The 14,001-nt window shown below is 36.8% G+C and overlaps 1 protein-coding gene across 1 annotated transcript; it reads right to left on the bottom strand.

Annotated features, from left to right (window-relative positions):
• Nucleotides 1–5,584: 5,584 nt before the first annotated feature.
• On the bottom strand, nt 5,585–13,528 carry Atx2 (Ataxin 2). Its single transcript, XM_014232369.3, has 7 exons — nt 12,283–13,528; nt 11,165–11,544; nt 9,944–11,102; nt 9,713–9,872; nt 8,402–9,644; nt 8,202–8,344; nt 5,585–8,105 (listed from the first exon to the last, which is right to left on the bottom strand). The coding sequence occupies exons 1-7, from the start codon at nt 12,330–12,332 to the stop codon at nt 7,809–7,811; spliced, it is 3,432 nt and encodes a 1,143-aa protein (XP_014087844.2). The 5' UTR covers nt 12,333–13,528; the 3' UTR covers nt 5,585–7,808.
• Nucleotides 13,529–14,001: the final 473 nt, after the last annotated feature.

Below are 14,001 nucleotides of genomic sequence, written 5' to 3'. Positions count from 1 at the left end.
TAATTTTTCAACGATTTCAGTTGTTTATATATCACTGTTATAATTCTTCATTGTGTTTTAGATTCATTTTGTAGAGATGTTAGCTATTAACAGTTAGTAAAACTATCTGAGTAACATAACGTATAAATTTCATATCACTTTGGCAACTCTACAAATGTGCGCTCTCTCTAAAAAATTTCCACTGACAGGTGGCATAATTGCTCTCCCATAAGCTTGACTCTGCGTCAGTAGGTTTTATTAAGGGTGTCGACATATCGTAGAAGAACCACAGTGTATATAAAAAGAAATTTTGATAGAAAGCATACAGGGTAGTAAAGGTAGTAAATTCATAGAGATTATAAAATATATTAAAACAAAACATATAAAGAAATAAGAGACTACAACAAATATGTGGTGGATTCAGTAATAAGGAGCAAGGCGTATCGAGAAGGCGTTGTTGAGTGACTTCGTCATTGGTGTGGGTAGTAAGGAAGCAGGTTATTGAAATAACTAAAGCTAAACCTCAACTGTTTCCTGCCTGCTACCTGCTACTTGCTGCTTGTAGCGTTGCTACCAACGTTCTTTACGAGCAATGCTCGCAGTTCTTGAAGGGGAGGCCTCATCCTCCACCTAAAGTTTGTATGATTTTTGTTATAATTCTTTGTATGCGCGGTTGCAATTTAGAATTATACACACACCACACCACCAGTGTGTGGGTACAAACGAATGCATGAAGTATGGGTGGTAGTCACTGCCGCCAAAACAAAGTAAAAGTATATTAGAAAACAGCCGAAAGATATAATCCCGCGAATGAGAGAAAGAAAAAGGAGTAGATAAATACAAAAAACTTGAACAAGAAAAGCCAACACACGGCTACATATGTATAGATATATGAACAGTACCTTTGAAAGTGTCGAAAGAACAAACCGAACGAATGAAGCAGCAATGGGCCGCTGGTTTCGATTAGGTGGAGGTCAAACGTAAATCGCGAAAGTACAACCGAACGGAAAATAACTTACACAGACCTTCTGGATACAACCGCATGCACAACTGCAGCGCTGTTCATTGGTTGAATACGTGGGGGGAACTTTAATTATTAATAAACCTACATAAATATTTTTCGTTATTTTTGTATCGTTAAAGTGTTAGTTAACGGGAACAATTTTTTGCAAGAAAATCTAAATAAGTATCACACGGCAGAAGTACAAATATATCTCAAGCAGAAGATATCTTATTGACGGTTGAACCCACCCTGCTATAATCTCTTACACTTTCATTCAATATAATGTTTTGTTAAAAAAAATTAATTTAACAAGTTTAATGTTGAACAATTCTTACGAATTACAGTTAACACATCTCTTGCCATCATAGAATATATTATAAATATGTATATATATATATGCTTGTAATTATCTGCACACATATAACTGCCTAAGGATGTGTGCACTGCATTTGCTTGCTTTTGCGCCAAAGAGTATGCTAACTGTGTACCCGTACACAAACACTATATAGCGCAACAAATCTCTCTTGATCTACAGTTAGGCCTTTTACATATTGGTGTGTATGTATTCGCGCATTGGCCCGCAATGAGCGATTTTGTTGTGTTTGCGCTCTCGCGCCTTTCGCCCAATTACTTTGTCAGTCTCTCCAGCGGATAGTACGCACACATACACATGTTTCAATCTTTTTCCGCTCACTGTGGCTTTCACTGTTGCTCCAGCCAACTCGTTACATTTTGTAATTCTTTTTTTTTTTGATTTGATGCTGCCGGTCGAGGGCGGTGGTCGTTTTAGAACAAGAGGAAGCAGCGATAGTCCAACGCAGCAAGTCAAGAGAGCTGCAACAAAATGCAAACGCCTAAAAAGCAACAAACAAAGTAGAAACAAAAACACTGTTAGTTGAAGTCTCGTTTTGTGTTTGACTTCAATTAAATTGGGAGAAAATATTCAATGTAAATTTAGTAATACTAAAAATAAGCAAAAAATATTATGGCAACAGACAAGGTATATTAATAAAAGTTGTAGATTTTACACCTGGTGAGCCCCGAAATGTATACAATGGGTTCAAATGAGCTTTTGTGTTGTGAGTTTTTTTTTATTAATTTTGAAGTTCAGTCTCAGTGTGTGTATATTGCTGTAGCGACACGCCTTTGCCATGACAGCGTCTGGAGAATTAGTGAAATTCATCTACAGAGCACTTTAATCATGAAACAAATGATTGATTATATATTATATGTACTTAAAAAAGATGCACTCAAAACAATTCCGTTTGGGGGGAAAACAATCTCTCTTCATTGAGATTGTGAAAAATTTACTTCAAATACAAATAGTTGTCAAAACTATTACAACGTCTAAAAATATGTAACAAAATACATAAACAAAAAACTATACAAAATTTCTGTTCAGAAGTTATCGTTAAAAAGTAAACCACAAATCAGACACTGTCTGCTACATATGTATGTATATAAAGTAAACATATGTACATACATACATATATTAATTTTATGTAACACAAATATTCTCTTACAAATAGCCAAAAAAATAGCTTACGCCCGCGAAAAGTGATCGAAACATTTTGGAAGCAACTTTGTGTGTGTGCGCGTGTGTGCTGGCACTTTCAATGTCATCAAAAAGGGCTGTTGTAGATATTCTGTAACTGAGAAGTATCACAGCCAGCTTTGATGAGCATTGCAATTAAACCGCATAAGAAACACGAAAACAGTGAAACGCGCACAAAAAATAGTGTTGGAAAAAGGAAAAGGTAAAAAAATTGTAAATTATGTGAAAATCGCACCACACATGGAGCCGGGGCTAAAAAACACTAATCAACGCCTGAAAGTATGTTACCAAAACCGAAAACATGATGTACATACAAGAAAGCGGCTGCTTTGCAAGCCGCACACATACACCCACAGCGCTTCATATTCCCTCACTTGTTTGCTTGTTTCCCACATTCTATTTTGTTGTTGTTGCTTTTTTATATATTTTTTTTACACACGTCATCCGGTACCACATCCGCAATCGCAATTGTTTTCATGCGTTGCAGTCATTCCATTGCTCCAACAGATTCAAACAAGTTGTTTGGTACACATACACACAAACAACTCAAATATATACAGATATTCATGCAGAGCATATAATCAATACAGACGTATTTGAGCATATGCGTGCTCAAGCCTGCCTTCGTATGCATATTCATGTCCATATGAATGGACTGCCCGGGTGCGTACTTACATACAATCACATCAGCACAAGTGTATTTTACCGAAGTACAAACTGCACTTACAGTTCGTCAAATAATTCTTTGCAAAATGAAAAACAATGTGAAATCTTAAATTTACTTAAGGCAAACAAATATCAAAAGTCAAAACCTGTTAACTGAAAACACAAACAAAATTACCATTAACTCAAATATTTTGCTATCGAATAGTTATTTGGGAAATGCAAAAATCTTTTAATATAAAGCTACAGCTAAGAAGAAAATGCTAATTTGAATTGATGCAATCATGTACATGACGTGCCGTTAAGTGAATTAAGTTGACAGGTCATAAACTAGAGGCATTCTGTTCCACTCCCACCTGAGTAGCATTGATTAAATCGAATTGGTTTATTACGCTTCTTTTACGCACTCTTTTTTTTCAAAACCGGATATGAATTTTCAATCGGGTTAAAGTCAGCATTCTCGGCAGTAGCTTCGATAGTTTTTTTGCAATTGTCATAGGAATCAACAAATCCAAACTTAATCGCACTTCTGGCCACTCGCTTTTTCAATTGTGTTTGGGATACCCGCAAAACTTAACCGAGAGTTGGCCTACTTCTTAGTATAATATGGTAACACACATATTTCAATATTCAGTGCAGAGTGCAATGTGTCTTCCTGGGTATCTGCAATGAGTATTTATGTGGTTTTAGAACTTTTCTGACGATCTCGTGTTACACTACCTGTCCTCAATCGTCTTTCAAGACAGATGCCAAGGTTCTCAAACCAGATTCCTCGATTTCTACTCGATAGTCTGCCTGCCTGAGCCCTTTAATTCTAAAAATTGAGAATATTTGATTTTATTTTTTGGTCATGTTCTTTCCGGTAGTAGTAAAATAAACCAAATGTATGAAATTTTCCACAATTCTCTCCCCACGCAGTTTAAAAGGATAAGTTATCGATGATTTTCACAACACAGAATGAAAACAAATTGTTCATTCATAAGAACAACGCGCAAGAAATATTAATTAATAAAGTAGAAGCTGATATATCATTTATGCCTTTAAAAGAAATTTGTGTTACAAATGTTTCATTATTTAGAATGTATTACAATTATTCTAAAATTGGAATCGAGCTCGATTACAAACGTTTGACCCGATGAAATTAATTTTCCAATATCGAGAATGCTGCTTTTTGTTTGTTCTGAATACTGATACTGGTTCAATAAAAAGGAAGGGCTTAAAACATATCAACAGCAGATTCTTGCGCAACTCTTCAAGATGTTGTGAAATGTTTTCAAAACAACTCTATTCATATCACAGCCATTTTGATGAGTTTCGTTTGAATTATAACGGCAACAGAGCAAAATAAGTGCATATACTAATGAAAAATAGAAGTATTAATTCATATACACGAAAAAAAATATTAAAAAAAGGAATATAACAGCAAGCAAAGAACCTAAAAAGTGAGAACACTTGTGTAAAGCATATTTATGTTGATACATATATGTATATGGTATATCGATAAACTGAATATAACATTTCAAAATACAAAAAAACCTAATCCTTTATTGTGACCATGTTGCAACTGCTGTATTAATATATTTACAAAAAAAACAGCCCAAGTGGTATCCAGAGTAGGTGAGCGGAGTTCTCCGCGCCTATTATACGGTATCTATCCAAAATTCCATTTGAAAATAACAATAAAAACCTGCTGCTACATAAGTAATTTGGTTTTCATACATTCTCCACTCAGTGCATTGGGTAAGAGCTCAAACTAATCTGAATAAAAGTGAGACACTTCCAAATCAAACTTTGGCCAGTGCCCCTGTGTTGTGTGTGAAAATCGCGTTGAACTTTGTCGCCACGCCATTTCGTTAAAATGTTTGTGTTTATGTCGCCATTTGCATACTCATATCACAGCCATTTTGACGAGTTTGGGTGCAGAAAATGCAGCTCAGTTCAAATTAAGATATCGGCCTACATACATACATACATACGTACTATTTATAAATAAATTATTTTATATTTTTTCTTTGTAGCGAAAATTTAGAGCACTTCCTGGAAAAAATCGATCCTTGGAAAAAATCAGAAGCTTGCACCCATTCACATCATGAATGCTACATTTGGAGAAGAGTAATGGCGAAGAAGTTAAAAGTGTGCAGATTGTGTATTTAATAAAAAATAGTAAAAGTTGTAATAAATCGTTACATAAATCAAATATGTACATACATTTTTCTTTTCTTCGGGTAGAATTTGTCCTACAATCTACATAATTATGCATGTCCCAATCTCCACATGTTGGATATCCATTATTTCGAATTTATTGTAGGAGCCTCTTATGGCGCTAGACAAACCCACTAATATGCCCACAAATATTAAGCCTCCGATAAAAACAACCTGCAGTCTTTTAAGTTTTTGTGTTTTGTTTCTTTGCTCATTTTTATTTACACATATTTTATTATTTTTTATTATTTTATTTTAATCGCACTCAAATATATGTTTGCATATACATATATTTTATTTAAATATATTTTTCATTTATCTTCTTGTATTTTCAATGTGCGGAGGAATTTGCTTGTAGGAGTACAAAAGTAGGGAGAAAACTTAACAAAAACACATACATATTTCTTACGCTCTTGGCGTTTTTTTGCTATTTTTTCTTTTAAACATTGATAATTTTATAAAAGGATGCGCAAGAAAACATTTCTTTCGATTCTTTTTCTAAATTCTTAGTAATAAAAAACGAAGGGTAAGTAATAATCAAAAATGACTAAGAGTACTAACGAAAAATATGAACTTGCAAAAACGAGCTAAGTAAGCAGCAAAACCCAACTGAGCAAAATAAATGCATACAATAAACGCAGTTTTAATGACATGTACAACACGGGTCCCTCACTAATCGAATATTAATTTATTTACGTTTTTCGCATTTTTTGACTTTTGGTATCTTATAAAAAAAAATTTCGTATAATTTTTGTTTAGCACAATATTTACGTCGGTTGCTTTATTGAAGTATGCGCAATAATGGAAATGCTTGTCGATGGGCTTAGAAAATAAAGTTGCGCTATTTTAGAGAGGCTTCTATAGGATTTATCTTCATTCAAATACAAATATTCAATTATAGTGGCCGACCATAGATGTAAATAAGCAGCAAATCTTGCTTTAAGTTTAGTCTAATTTGCATATTTACTTTTAAATATAGTCAGGTTTAACTTGAAGGAATTATTTTCCATTTTTGAACTAAATCGTGAAATAATTGTTTTTAAGAAGTCAAGCTGACTTCGAGTCCCTTAAGGCAGCGTTTATATTATTACTACGAATGTGCATCGTTAAAGCAAATGTTTTATTTTTCATTAGAAAATACTTGATCATTTTAACGTTTTCCTTTGAAACACTACAAAAACTATTCACGTCCAAAATTTTTATCTGCGTTCAAACAAGTATTAGAATAGTATTTGGTTTTAGACATGGAATGATTCACAAAGGATTTCAAAGGAAAAAACATATTGTTCTTTGACAATTTTCCATTGCTTTTTTAGTTTGATGTGAAAACGCATCAATCCGACAAATAACATAAGAAAGTACTACAATGTGAATATAAAAACAAAAACTCTGCATGAACAATTCTAACGCAAATCAATTAACCACATTCTAACCAAAATTAATAAGAACGTGTAAAGTGATGCGGCTCGTGACTTGTCGCCTGCCGATATTGATTGCGTTAGAAGCAAACCATTCGCAAAGTTCTACCTAAGTCGATACACGTCTTACGAATTCGATTTTTTAAGCGATTTTATATAACTTTCAACGGTGCTAATCGCGGAATTGTTTTTGCATTTCATCTGTTTTATTTTTCTACGTTTAATTTGTATTATAGAAATTTCTTTGTTAGGTGTTTAATTTTAATGTTTTTCCTTTTCGTTTTTTGGGTCCGCTAAGCAATGCAGCAACATCAATGACAGCAACAATAACAATATGAAGAAAAAATGCATTTTACATTACGTCACTATTTTCTATCATGGATGACAACAAACATGCCACAAATAGTAGAAAGTTAAATATTATGGATAAATCCCACATTATTTTCGTTCTATTAAATAATTTTCCAATATTTAAGTTTAAAGAAGGCAAGCAAGGGCATCTAGTTAAATTGCAAAATATTTTTTAATTTGCCTTGAAGTAAAATTATGATTTTAGCAAAACCTTAATACCTTGCTAAGGCGATGGTTTCACAAAATTCAAGAAAACATCTTGCAAACATGGAAACATTACACATACATATATGTATATTCTCACCATTGACGAATTTCTAATATATTATTCTTATAATTTGCATTTATATATTTTATGATATCGTTATTTTTGTTGCATAAAAGCAATGGTTTTATTGTTATTATTGTTGGCAGATGTTGCTTCGAGGCATTTACAACATAAATAATTCGCGTCTATATACTTCTTATACTTTTCTATAGTATTTAATATGAATGTTTATAATCAGCCGCAGCATGACTTCATCTTCCCTCCCATTTCACATTTTCAGTGCTTCTTCTTGTATCCACCGCGTGACGCTCCTTCCCTGTTTTATGATAAATATGTGTTTCGTTTTTGTTGTTGTCGTTACGTAAACTTTTACTGCGCTGGATGCTGTTGCATCAGTATTTGAAACGGCTGCGTTTGTTGTGGATGCTGTGGCGTCGTCGAATAGTAGTGATTCGGCATGATTTGTGTCGAATGTAATACGGGATACACGACAGGGTACATGGGCTGTGTTTGTGGCGCGAAGGTCGGTTGTGGGCCTCCGCCAGCAGGGGAAGGCTGTGGTGGCGGATGGAACGTCTGATGCGGCTGTCCTGGGGACGGTGTAGTTGATGGTGGTGTTTGCGTTATGAATTGCAACTGCTGTGGTGGTGGTTCATACATGCGCACCTGTAATTAAAGATTTGTACCATTTTTAACCAACTTCCTATATTTGGCATAAAGCACGGAAAACTAGAAAATATTAAATAATTATATTATACTTACATTAACATATGGCTGCGATTGGAAATGTGGCGCATGTGGCGTTTGTTGGTAATGTATGAACTGTTGTATGGGTGCTGCTGCCAGCAAAGGTTGTCCGGTAGCTGTTGTTGCTGAAACGTGAGTTTGTGACGCCGCCATCGGACCTGTTATAAATTAATTAACCAAATGTCACAAGAAACTTACAACAACTGGACACTCACCATAGTTGCCCCTACGCATGCGTGGTTGTTGTCCCGTCTGTGGATGCGTTGGTGCTTGGAATGCGGGCTGCTGTGATTGCATCACATACATGGGCGTTTGGCTACCAGCTTGCACATGCGTAGCGGTCGTGTAGATGTTTTGCATCGGCACTGGTGTCTGCGGGGTGTGCGGACGTGATGGATTCGGGGTACTGGGGCTTCGTGGTGTGAACGGTTTCGCCGACGGATTTAAGACGTGTGTCTTTTTAACAGTTGTTGTACCAGTCGCAGTAACACTGCTAGTCGCTGTGGACGATGCAGCAGTGCCAGGAGGCGTGGTCAGTTTATCTGTTGCGGTGTTTGGTGACGTGTTGCTCACCGGTGTGACTGTTGTCACTGGTGTGGCCTCCATCTTATTCACTTGTTGTGCCGATTGCTGTTGCTGATGCTGCTGTGGTGGGGTATCTGCCACCGGCGGTGAACTCTGCTGTAATTGTGATGGTTGCGCAGGTTGCTGCTGTGGCGGCGACACATGATACATGCCCTGTTGCTGTGGTGGCTCCTGTGGCAAAGGAGTAGATGGTTGTGCTGGCGGTTGTTGCTGATGTTGATGTGATTGCATAGACGGAGGCGGTTGCTGTTGCTGTTGTTGATGCAAATGCCCTTTTTGTTGCTGCTGCGACTGTGATTGCTGCTGTACATGTGGCGGTCCATGCTGTTGTTGTGGTTGCTGCTGCTGCGTCAAATGTGACGGTACGTAGTGCTGCTGCTGCGTTTGTTGTGGGGGCGATGCATGATGTTGATTGTGATGCTGCTGTTGTACATGTTGCATATTTATATGCGGCTGCGTTTGCTGTTGCTGCACAATTATTTGTTGAGGCTGCTGTGGCGGCGAAACCGAAGGTTGTGGTTGGTGACCCGCTCCTTTACCCAAATTCAGGTGTTGTTGTTGTTGTTGTTGCTGCAGTGAGGGTTGCGTTTGCTGTGACTGTTGAGGCGGCGACGTTGATGTACTGTTCGCCAGCTGAAAATCTTGTGCAAACTGCCTTAAGTCTTGCATTTGATTCCGCATTTGTCGCTGCGGCTGAGGTGGTGGTTGATTAGGTGGTCCTGCCATGACTAATCCACCACTTTGAGACTGTGGATGATTATGGGGACCCCCGCCGCCAGTTTGTAAAGGTGGTGAAGTGCTGTTGTTAACACCCAAGGGACCACCAATTTGTTGTTGACCGTGTGGAGGCCCATGTGATTTTGCCATTGAAACCTGAATTCATATTAAGAATCGTTAATGGACCTCGGTTTTAAAAGAGATCATATTTTAATATACTTTACCTGATTGTGCGAATCGTTGTAGTTCAACGGAGAATTTGTTTGAGTACTTTGATACTGACGCATATTACGATGCGGCATTGGTTTGCCCGAGTTCGGGTTAGAGTCGCCATTAACCTTTGACGGTCCGCCTATGTGTTGCTGGTTTCTGTATTGAGACGATCTGAATGAACAAAAATAGAAACATACAAGCATGAGCTAACTGTATACATCTGATGTATGTCATTGACGCACCCATGGATAATTTGCGGATAATTTTGCATAGGAGCTTGGTTTTGAATTGGCATTTGTTGATAATTGCCAACTTTTCCGCCACCAACATTCGACTGATTTCCAACACTCCCTTGTGCCATGTTACCACCGCTGCCACCAACGCCCGATTGGGTGTTAGAATTATTGGTTATCGGTGCATTGCGCAACATTTGTTTACCCTGTGGGACTGTTTTGCGCTTCATCATTGAACCGCCACCATATTTGTTGCCACCATCCGAGCCGCTGACTATTCCAGTGTTTGATGACAGAGGTAACGACGATGTATTTTTTATGCTTCCTGTCATACCACCGGATGACGATTGTATTGAGCTGGTTTGCTGTTGCTGCGTTTGCTGCGGCTGACCCATACTTGAAGAAGCCGGTGCGTTTACCATGCGCTCGCCACCCATTATATCAATGTTACCACTGCTATTGACACTACATCCACGATCCATATGACCTCGTTGTGTGGGACCATTGCCGCTGGTTTGTGAAGATACGGTCGAAGAGTTTGAATTGGTGGAAGCCATAGCCACAGGCGGTGGCGGACCGGTTATACTGCGCGTTGGTTTTGTTATATATCGTTCAGCCACAATTTCCCGATGATCATACGCGCTTGTACCTGGACGTTTGCTCCGTTCTCGATCATCACGTTCGCGATCGCGTTCTCTATCACGTTGTTCTCGTTCACGATCCCGTTCACGTTCCCGGTCTCGCTCTCTCTCCTTTTCTCTCTCCCGCTCGCGTTCCCGCTCTCGTTCACGTTCTAAATCACGTTCTCTTTCACGTTCACGGTCTATTTCGCTACTCGGTCGTTCCACTGCAGCGAATAGAGTCTCCTCATCCCCATTCTCTAAATCAACACGCTCTCTGTAGATAGGATTGCTTTCGATTTCTGCAGCCAACTTCTCGGCCTTGGCCTCCGCTTCTTTAAACTCATCAGAATCTACTTTATCAAGTTGAACAGTATATGAAGACAACGAATCATCAAATGTCGATTGAACTCCAAAGACGTGTTCATTTTGCCTAAACATATCATTTGGGTCCCAACCATTCGCGGCACCGTCTAATTCTATGTCGACGTCGCCATTCATACCAGACGCATCCCATGGCTCGAGTTCTTTCTCCTCAAATCGAATACCTATAAAAGGACACAAGGAGATATAGTAAGTAACAAATTTAAAGATATATCCAATAACCTACCATTAAATTTTTCAGAGATTGCACCGTCCGTTGCAAAAGTTCTCGTTGTGGCATAACGAGAATCGAAATCTTTTGCCGATATATTCACTACTGTATCACAAGGAAAAATCATATGATTCGGGACATGCTTACCCTCATCTTCGTTTTTATTTGTTTTAATGCATAATGGTAATTCCAGAGCTACATCAAAACTTGGCGAGAAAGTGTGAAATACGCCCTCGTAAATATTACCCGAACGTAAGCGAACTTGGACAAGACTGCCAACTAACGATGTGGCCGCGTGAATGAAATGAGTGTTTTTATACACTCCCTGTGCTTGCGTACGTCCTTTATTTGAATGCTGTTGGTGTTGTTGCAATTGACGATTATCGGTCACGTAACTTGAAGATTAAAAAATATGTTATTTGATTTCGAAAACAGTTCCAAAGAGAAAAAAGTCTGAAAACATTGTTTTAATTTTTTTACTTGTTAATTGCCCTAACCTTAAATATCAAAATATGTAATCAAAACAATATTGCGAATCATCGCACATAGTACGGTCAACGCACTTTCTAATTCATTGACGTGACTTCTTGTCATCTACCGCTTTGTATTGGGGCAGGTGTGACGATGTGCGTATTTTATACTAATACATTAATGTAACAACGCTGCATACGAGAGAAAGAAATTCGTAAACAAAAGAAGAAAAAAGAATGGGCTTATTTGCGTCTTTGATTTTTTTTTAAATTTCTTTATTACCAAAAATTCGTCGGCAATATTTGGGCAAAACCATTGGCCTTGCTATAAGCTGTGTAAAAGAAAAATGTGTGATTATATTAAACACAACTAGCAATGGCACAAATCATGTCTATCAATTCAGTAATAATTCCAACAAAACACCAAAATGCAATTTGCGGTATAGTATATATACAGAAGCGGTTTAGCTCATGGCAGGATTTGTACTGATAAAATATATGATGATCTAGTTTGTAAACATATTCGAATTTTAAGGACACCGGAATGATGTCTAAAAACCTATTATTTTGCAATTAAAAGCACATGGCTAGGAATTATACTGTTATATAAGATGGGGTACATGGTAATATACTCTCCATATATCGCTTTACTCCACAACTTACCGTCCTACGCCACCAGGGCGATTTTTGCGTTTATTGCTATTGGTATTCATAATGATGTGGTGTTGAAATTCACAACAATAAATGACAAAGTGGCACTTTCGCTTGTGCCTCTTTTAGTTGTACGTCGTCGTCGATACTTGCTCCACTTCTATTTCTCCCGGTCGCAACGCTAAGATGCACTACGGTACTTTGTTCACGACAAAATATCTCCTGTGTTTTAGTGAGCACGTTTTTATCTTTAATTTAATTTAACAAATTCTACCAGACCTGCTTTGTTTTGATAGTTTAATGATATATTTTAATTATCAAAAAAGTTCCATATATCAGAAACACGAAATGAAAGGAACGTTTCACACTTTGTCAGTTCTTTTTGATATAATTTTTATGCAATTATCGCAATCGAAACCACACACACACGACGTCACCGTAATCGATGATGCGTTCAATATTTACTTTATTTTTCGCTTTGTGAAAATATGTATTATAGTAGTACACAATTAACTTTAATCACTTTTTTCACAGTGAAGTTAACTCTTTTACTTCTTTATTAAGCTTGGTTTTAAATTATGGTTGGCAAATTTTTTGCTGATGTTGCTTCTTCCTCATACGTTTTTACTATTCATTCCTCTTCGCTCATGCAGGTTTTTTCGCTTCCTTTTATATTTGGTCGTGGATGCGTTTTTCTACACAATTCCGCTTCAGGGCGACATTTGGTTAATTTCGTTTTCACTGCACACTTCCTTTGCTACGAGCTTCGTTGCCACCTTCTCACACTGTCATAATTTTACAATACTAAGAAGCATATGCCAACATCACTCTCACGAATTAGTATTTTTGTTCCCCTTACAATTTTCCTACCATCCAGATTGGCTTGCTACAAATGAGGACTGAATATTTTAAAGATTATGAAATCTCCGTTAAAGTCGATCGAATGTATGCAACTCAACTTCAGGTCAGGACCTGTTTTTAGGTTATTTCCTTGAAATTCGTTTACAATTGTTTAAACACAATAGTTTACAGGTAAACTGCAAATATCAATTATTACTGTTCCGTAATTTTCCTCTGTCACTGCTGCACATGCAGGGTTGTACCAAAGAATTCAGGCAGTGCTACCAAATTTATTGACGCTACCTGCTTTTAACAATGCCGAGCTCTATTATTTTGACGGCGGCGAAATTTCATGTCAATAAATAAAATTTTTAATTTAATAAATAGCAAATTAGTATGTAAATGAAGCATAATTAAGTAGCTGAGAAGCACACTTCCTAAGACAATTTTGGTTCCAACTAAAACGGTTTAAAAAATATTTTTTAAAAGTTTATTGTGATTTTATTTGGACATTTTCTTTATTGTCTTAATTAAAAGTATATATATCCAAAAACTAAATTGAGATTTTTTATGTAAGATATGTATATAAATATATACATACACATATTAATATGTTAATATTATATTGTTCGTTCATGTAGTGTGACAAATTTACAAATCTACGTAAGGCATAAGCTTTTTAAATCTTCCATTTTCTTTGGATCAACTCATAACTCTAAATTACATTAACAAAAATATATTAGTCATTTAACATGGTACACTGCAGCAAACACTTAGATAACCAAAAATACGTATAGTATATATAGACATATATATAAATATGACTGAACTGACAAAAAGAACAATACACACCCACTACTAGTAACAAAGAAAAATGCTCAAAAAATTGTT

This window comes from Bactrocera oleae, chromosome 2 (genome assembly GCF_042242935.1).
Source record: "Bactrocera oleae isolate idBacOlea1 chromosome 2, idBacOlea1, whole genome shotgun sequence".
Classification (NCBI taxonomy): domain Eukaryota; kingdom Metazoa; phylum Arthropoda; class Insecta; order Diptera; family Tephritidae; genus Bactrocera; species Bactrocera oleae.
This window is presented reverse-complemented; position numbering and strand designations above follow the sequence as displayed.

Bases quoted from the DNA above. Each gene is read 5' to 3' on its own strand.
- Atx2 (XM_014232369.3), bottom strand. From the start codon at position 12,332: ATGAATACCAATAGCAATAAACGCAAAAATCGCCCTGGTGGCGTAGGA. The intron at 11,545-12,282 runs GTAAGTTGTGGA...TTAATCTTCAAG, and splicing joins CGCCCTGGTGGCGTAGGACG to TTACGTGACCGATAATCGTC. The intron at 9,645-9,712 runs GTAAAGTATATT...ATATGAATTCAG, and splicing joins ACAACGATTCGCACAATCAG to GTTTCAATGGCAAAATCACA.